Below are 7898 nucleotides of genomic sequence, written 5' to 3'. Positions count from 1 at the left end.
GGCAGTAGTTAGCATTGATTTTCTCGATTCAGAATTCAAGATTGTTGCAGTAGTTAGTAATCAAGATTGACAGGAACAATGGTTCAAGATTGCTGCAGTAGACAGTATTGATTTTGTGCTAAATCACGCTTGCTGCAGTCGTTAGCAATCCCGTTGAGTTTACTGAATGTTAATGGGCATCATCTTCCAGAATTCAGAGAGAGAATTTACTGAATGTTAATGGGCATCATCTTTCTAGAATTCAGAGGGTTCTCTTGCTGTATGTGCTCTTACACCAGAAAGGTCATAAACATTACACTTCTATGAATATCATCCCAACGGGCAAACAAGTGACCCGAGATTTTGAATTTAGATATCCATGTGGAGTTGCTTGGTGTATCGATAACCGATTTACTTTGAGATTCCAGAAAAAAAAATCGGGATGCCCGTCCCAGGAGAAACTCACAGTTGTTACTAGCCAAAATTCGGCAGCCAACCAAGCATGCCCTCTACATATCTCTGAGCAACCCTTCTGTTTCTTATGCTCGCATGACTATACATAACATACCACGATCTGATGATGCACCAAGATCCTAATAGACCTGTGCTACCGTCATAAGTTCCCTTCACTCGGCTCCTTTCCTATACAAGAACACAAGTTGTACTTCATCCAGGCATTCAGATGTTGATCCGTGGGCTGAGCTAGAAAATAGGAATCATGCATCAATCCCTGGCCCTGGGTACGCAGGGAGACTCATGATCCGCCTGTCAACCACAGGGGCACCCACCGTAAAATGGTACAAGCTTTGGAACTCCAGGTCTTTCAAACCAAGAACCTCATGAACTGCACAACAAATGTATGTAGGAAATTAATTAGATATTTTGTCAGGAACTTAAATTACAGGTAATACCTACAGCTACCAAAGAATAATGAAAAACTGAAATGAGTTAAGCAGTTAAGTTTTTGGAAACAAGATCTTCCAAGTTCCAAGGGTACCAATAGGTAGTTCACGATTTCCGAACCTCAAAACGTAATACTGATAAATTTGTACTTGCTACAAACTGAATCATGTAGAAACAAGTCAAACAACATATATAAAAAAAAGTGTTGGTCCTAGTAGGAACTAGGGACTAAACTTAATAGAACTGATGTGAGGAACCCTGGTTGGCCAGCCCACCACCTCATACTGCTAGCCAGTAAGATCCAAGGTCATTACCTCAATTAACAAACGAGGAAATAGTATAACTCTAGAACTATATGATCTGTTATTCAAGATTAAAGCATATACATGTAACATTTAAGTGACCAAAACCAATAAAGCATCAAGGTTTCCCTGATCCATGCACAAGAACACATTGTGATGATTTTTAATTGTAAGGGGGAACCTTGTACGCCCGCACAATAATTTCCCGCACTTTAATGCGGCATTTACAAAGTATTCAGCAAAAGGACCATAAGAGGCTTAGCCATTCCACCTCTTGACAGTACAATTATATCTTTAGCTTAAGCTTACTAAATGATCTGCAAGCGTGAACACAACAAATGCAGCTTTATAGCTTGGTTTCAAGTTTGAACCACGAGGCGTAACTGTTCAGCACAATGGTATGTTCTAAATCGGTTGTTCAGAGAGAAAAGTTGGGTACCAGCAAATGAAGATTACTTGCCAAACACAGCTAGTAAGATTTATTTACCATATATAGTTGAGGGAGCATACATAAAGTTCAATTACTAACTGGTCTTTTGAAAATACTGTATCATCTTACTAGCATCATCAAAGTAGCAACCAATCCCCGTGGCAGATATCCCTACAGCATGCGCCTCAAGGTAGAGAACTTGACCAAGAACACCAGTCTCCCAGAATAAACGAGGATACATCCATTCACCTTTGTCATCCAGCACAGGTTCAAATCGAGCAATCATCCCAAGGCTAAAACATCCATGTGAGGCAATATCCTGCATCAAGAATCAGGAATGCATCATAACAAAGGCCCAGAGCATGTCACCTCCCGTTCCATGATAAACTATAAAACTAATACTTCAAGTGTTCACATGAACTCTACTAAATAATTACTGCCAGAAAAAATATTCCATGCAACATCCCAACTTGGTAGCCGGGTTCCCCTATCAAAGGATGATGGAACAAAGCCAAAAACAAAAGCAGCCTCATGCTACTTCAACTTGTATCATAACCTAAAGCTAAACATGCAAAAGGCGGCACCGCATCTACAGGTGGGTGATTAGGATTCTGAACTTCGACCACACAGGGACCCGATTGATCATCATGATTGAGAAACAAAAGCAGCAGGAACCCAAACAATGTTCTTCGCCAAACAGAAGGTAGCCTCTACATACAGTTTGAGCATGGTAAAGGCCATTCACTATAAATCAATGAAAAGATTGTTAAGCAGCCACAAAGATATAAGTAATTGTTTGCGTTAAAAGAAGTCATAAGCAATAACAGTTGGTGTATTTGATCATATACCTGCATACATGATATCTGCATTGCCAACCTCTGGCAATCCCCTTTCATAAGCCTATACAGTGGGAGGCCATCAGGGCATCCATCTGGTCGAGCCCACTCGAAGTCCTGTCTCATAGCATGTCGCAATGTATCGAAATGCTCCTCGTTCCTAACCAAGAAATACAGCCCCTTGGGCAGCCCTGAGACGCGGTGCACAAACAGTGCGGCGTGCACCTCTGCATCCCACGGCAACACGCGAAATGGTAGAGCGCTCTGTGGTCCCTGTCGCTCCCCCGGGCTAACCTCGCCTGAAGGCAAGCAATGCAGCAGTATCTGATAGAATTCTTCCTTCCCCATGACGTGCGTCCCGTCCATGTCAACCGCACTCCTCCGCCGCCGCACCACCTCCTGTGCCGTGAGATCCTTATACAGCCCTTCAGACAATTTGGAGCTCATGTTCCACGGGCTCACCGAGAAGCGCTCCCCAGGCATAGGTTGGTGTTTCTTGACTGCCTCTGCCGTCTTGTAAATGACATCCCACACCACATGGTCCTTGCTGAGCGCATTCGCCTTGCCAACCCACTCCAACTCATCGAATTCCCTCAGAGCATCACTCATCCTCCCATAGTCCACCTCCGTCTCTTCTGAGCCCGCAGGGAACAACAGGAGAGCACAATCTGGGTGTTGCCTCTCCACCCATGGCGCCGGTCCCTTCTTGCCACTCACCATTTTGATTTTGTCCGGAGGAGCAGGGGCAGGGCACCCTTTGTCCACCCCCACTAGCCTCCCAAGGTCCTGATCGGACAAGCCGTCGAGCAACCGCGCATCCCACCCGAGAGTGGCCGCGGCCAAGGCGACCGCGGCCAGCGCGTGGCCCACGTCGTGGTTGCAGTACCGCAGCGCCCGCTCGCCGTACTTCCAGGCCTCCCGCCAGAAGACGGACGAGAGCGCGAGCACGGCGGTGGCCCGCGGCGGCAGGAGCGCCGAGCGGTCCCCGGCGGGCAGGGTGGCGCGGGCCTCGAGGAGGTGGTCGCGGGGCGCGTAGTGGGAGAGGACGAGCCGGCCGGGCGCCCGCGGGTCCTCGAACAGGACGTGGGCCTCGGTGGGGTGGAGGTTGCCGCTGCTGGGGTTGACGCGGAGGGACCAGGTGGACCCGCCGGCGGACTTCCAGGCTGAGAGGGCGAGCGAGTGGAAGAGGAGGTCGGAGAGGGAGTCGAGCGAGAGCGGCCGCGGCGGCGGGGGCGGGGCGTGGAAGAGGGCCGGGTAGGGGACGGCGGCCGCCGGGGTTGGCGGGTTGGGGAGAGGGGTGGCGGGGGAAGGGGAGAAGCGGAGGAAGGGGTTGGGCTGGTTGGCCCAGTCGAGGCGGCCCGGGCCGCGCGCGTAGCCGGCCGTCAGGCTGTGCTTGGTGCGGCAGTGGTACTCTGCCGCCGGTGACGAGGATGGCGTCGCGGAGGGGGAGGCTGGGGTGGAGGACATGGCGACGCGGTGGACGGCGGGGAGGAGAGGAGCGGCGCGGCGTGGGGGGCGGAGGAGGAGCATCTCGGGTGGAAGACGTCTCCTCCGGTCCCGGGAGGGAAGGGGATGGAGTGCTGGGGAAGGTTCGATTCGGCTCGGTGGATGGGCCGGATGCCCAAAGAATCCTGAAGGCCCAAGAGGAGAAGCTATGCTAGCCCATCTAAGCTTTCTCCTTCTCCCTTCCCAGCCGCCTCGCCCTCGCCCTCTCCCTCCTATCTCCGACTGCGCCGCCGCCCCCTGTGCCAGCGTCGCTCGCTCCGGCCTCGTTATCGCCGACTGCCCAGCTCCACTGCCCAAAGATGGCGGGGAGGAGAGCGAGCGCCCGCGCGCGGCCCAACGTGCTGGTGACCGGGACGCCGGGGACGGGGAAGACGACGACGTGCTCCCTCCTCGCCGACGCCGCGGCCGTCGCCCACGTCAACATCGGCGACCTGGTCCGCGAGAAGGGCCTCCACGACGGCTGGGACGAGGACCTCGACTGCCACGTCATCAACGAGGACCTGGTATTCAGCACACGTCCTCCCCCCAAATCCTAATTAGTACACTTGCATCTGATTCGTCTGCAGGGCTTTTTATTTTCCTCTTCTTGAGCGTGAAATCGTCGGTTTCATTAACCACTTGGTGCAGCTGAATCGCCCACCACACATCAGAGTTTATCACAAAGTCAGCTGGCTCACTGACCACATCAGAGCTTCAATTTTGTTAAAAACGCATATACGGAGATACATATTAAATATACTAAAACCATAGTAGAATTTGATGATTATGTATGAAAATAGGACTATTTAGGAATACTGATGAGGTGATAGAAACATGGTGATCCTAGTCTGCTTGAGCTGTTGCAACTTCAATATGAAGCTGTCAAAGATTAGGATCGGTCAATTTGGGCACAATCTTGTCCCTTCTTAGGTATCTTGAGCAAATGAAGCTTCAACTCAAAAAAGTCCATTCTGCACCCGAGCTCATATGCTCCCGCATGAACAGGAAAATCGAAAAAAATTCAAAAAATTCCAATTTTTTTTTGAGATAAACATTGACAAAAGTTCTAAGTGCCTGCAAAAATTCATCATGAAATCACATTCCTGTAAGGCGTGGCAAAAAAAAAACAAATTCAGTGCTTCAAAATGCATTTGAAAGTAGCTTTTTCAGAGTAACTATTTTTGTTCTTTTGCCACGCCTTCTAGGAATGTGATTTCATGACGAATTTTTGCAGGCACTTAGAACTTTTGTCAATGTTTCTCTCAAAAAAAATTTGGAATTTTTTGAATTTTTTTCGATTTTTCTTCGATTTTACTGTTCATGCGGGAGCATATGAGCTCGGGTGCAGATTAGCCGCGTCCCTTCAACTCTGTTGTAGTTTCCTATGTATGTATTCCTGAGTACAATACTTCCATCTCCATCGATGATGCTTACATGGTTCCACAAAGGCCTGTTTGTTGCCTAGATCATTTGCCGGCACATTCTAAAATAGTGTGAGGCACATACAGCATTAGTCATTAGACAGCGAGCAGACCAATTTCAGTAAACAAGGACAAAGCCTCAAACTCACCATGGCTATGAAAAGGTCACCTATCGCATGGGAGGATATTGAGATGGCTGAGAACTGAGCCTGGCTGTGCTCTAATCTGGGCCAGGCAGGGAGTGGTGGCAGTGCTTTGATCTGCAGGGTGGAGTAACATATCCTTCATCTTCCAGCCACAGCAAAGCCAACAACACAACTGAAGGGAGAGAATCTTACCTAGGGCAGGGAGGGAGCTGCAGTGGCGCATATATCTGGGGGAGAGAGGGTCGAAAAAAAGCATTTGGATTACTGTAGTACAGTCTTCGGTAGTAACAGAAGCACACACAAATCATATGTTTGTGCAAACAGTTGTTTTTCCTTACTGCACAAGCTCAGGTTCCAGAAAATGTATGATGTTGTTCAGGACTTCAAACTGTATTGCTACATCTGCTATCTAATTGATCGGATGCACACTTGAGAAGCTCACACTTGTCATTAATTCCTCACACTGAAGATGCAGAATACTGATATGAGATAAAAAGGAATAGTGTTTTGCCAAATGATTGCTACAAGTTGAGGAACAAAACAAATCTCTTGTGTTGTGTTTTGTCAGTTTGGCTGATGTGCCATCTGAACCCAAATTTGACCAGCACTATCCTGTTGTATTTGAAGAAAAAGGGTGTGAACACTTCATTTTTCCACATTGATATTGACAGTATATCTCATATCTATTATTGGTTCGGTACATACTTAATGATTCCTGTATCCGTGGTTGCAGGTTTGTGATGAGCTGGAGGACAGGATGGAAGAAGGCGGTGTACTAGTAGATTATCATGGATGTGATTTCTTTCCAGAACGTTGGTTTGACCTTGTGGTCGTGCTTCAGACCGACAATTCAATTCTGCATGATCGCTTGACTAGCAGGTAATCTTTATATCCAATTCGAACTCAAGAGTGGCCGCCCTCTTGGAGCAAGCGAAACTGATATGCCATGCCACACTTATCTCTGACACGTTTTTGTTTTGTTCACAGGGGCTACATGGGGGCCAAGCTCACAAACAACATAGAGTGCGAGATCTTCCAGGTGCTCCTGGAGGAGGCGAGGGAGAGTTACAAGGAGGATATAGTGATGCCACTGCGAAGCGACAGCGTCGAGGATATCACCAGGAACGTGAGCACGTTGACGGAGTGGATAAACAACTGGAGACCATCCCAGTGAGGTACCGATCCGTCGTATGCTTTCCGTGTTGAGTTAGATTGTTATTGGATTGTGTTGTGGATGGAGCCCATGGGGGCATGCTGACTGTAAATTAGCTGGTCTGGTTGGGTTTTTTCTCAATTAAACGGTCATGCGTGATTTGAATTTGTACCGATAGAAAGATGGGCGTTGCTGCATGAGTTAAATTTGTATTTGTTCGCTACTAGTGTATGTTTTCTTCTCCCTTTGAGGTGCTTGGGAAGTTTACTCGGTGAGCGGCTAAGATTTGGATGCCAGTACTTGTACAATTTTTTTAAAACCTTTTGTTTCAAATGCTTAAAATTTAAGAATCGGTCAAGCAACCTGGAACTTGAGTCCCAGCAGGTAGGTGTTAGGACACTAAAGACATACAAAGAGTAGGACAAAGGAATTTTGTTAGTTCAACCAGCATGTTAATATTTTTTTTCCAGATGCAAACAACTCTTAACTGTTCTGAATGCCTCTCTGACCCACACTTTCACAACCCAAGGAACCCACAAGCACCTACCTATTTTGGCTCTGCAGTTCTATATGATGTGCAAACTTGAAGAGAACTTCACCTAGATAACACCAACAAACATCCTTGCAGACAACCCAATTTTGCCCAATTCAAACAACCACCAGATGCTTCTGAATCTAGAACTACAACTATAGCTCCAAACCCGCAGGAACAAGTGGACTGCAACAACAGAAGAGGCAATCAAGGGCAAATAGAGCAACTGTATGACAGAAGAAGACCTCAAACTTAAGTGAAAGTAGGCAAACTGAATATGCCTGAATTTGATGGAAACAATATTGACTCATGGATTCAGACTCTGGATCTGTATTTTGATGCTGCCAGAACTCCTCTTGCACATAGAACTAAGATATCGGCGACCTACCTCAAGGGCCCTGCAATTGAGTGGGGGAGAGGCACTCAAATAGTTTTTTTTAACTGGGCACTCAAATAGTTGCTTCCACTTTACCTTGGTATAGGTTTTGTAGATACTAGATGACCTGTCGCGCCATTTGGCGCGCAAGACAAACTTGAACCAAGAACTAAAAGAGATCCCTTTGCCTTTTTTAGCATACGGTTTTGATGTGTACTTGTTTATCAAAGTGCTATGAATCAATATAGAATTTTTTTTGGATTGTTTGCTGTGTAGTTAAGGTGAAAGCCCAATTTAAACTATGAAGTGAAAACAATTATTTTGATGAACTTAGG

The 7898-nt window shown here is 47.3% G+C and overlaps 2 protein-coding genes across 5 annotated transcripts; one reads left to right on the top strand and one right to left on the bottom strand.

Moving 5' to 3' along the window:
* Positions 1–231: 231 nt before the first annotated feature.
* LOC123135923 (uncharacterized) lies at positions 232–4147 on the bottom strand. 4 transcript variants are annotated; one of them, XM_044555178.1, is made up of 3 exons: positions 2463–4147; positions 1864–1933; positions 232–823 (listed from the first exon to the last, which is right to left on the bottom strand). In XM_044555178.1, exons 1-3 carry the CDS (start codon positions 3978–3980, stop codon positions 696–698), a joined length of 1716 nt encoding a protein of 571 aa, XP_044411113.1. In that variant the 5' UTR covers positions 3981–4147; the 3' UTR covers positions 232–695. The 4 variants fall into 4 exon arrangements, with proteins under 4 accessions (XP_044411113.1, XP_044411112.1, XP_044411110.1 ...); XM_044555177.1 differs by having other exon boundaries at positions 1672–1933; positions 2463–4144; XM_044555175.1 differs by having other exon boundaries at positions 1695–1933; positions 2463–4144.
* LOC123135925 (adenylate kinase isoenzyme 6 homolog) lies at positions 4118–6881 on the top strand. The gene is made up of 3 exons (XM_044555179.1): positions 4118–4459; positions 6236–6381; positions 6490–6881. The coding sequence occupies exons 1-3, from the start codon at positions 4256–4258 to the stop codon at positions 6674–6676; spliced, it is 537 nt and encodes a 178-aa protein (XP_044411114.1). The 5' UTR covers positions 4118–4255; the 3' UTR covers positions 6677–6881.
* Positions 6882–7898: the final 1017 nt, after the last annotated feature.

Source organism: Triticum aestivum, chromosome 6B, assembly GCF_018294505.1.
Source record: "Triticum aestivum cultivar Chinese Spring chromosome 6B, IWGSC CS RefSeq v2.1, whole genome shotgun sequence".
NCBI classification, from domain to species: Eukaryota; Viridiplantae; Streptophyta; class Magnoliopsida; order Poales; family Poaceae; genus Triticum; species Triticum aestivum.
Note: the sequence above shows the minus strand (reverse complement) of the source record. Positions and strands in the feature narration are given on the sequence as shown.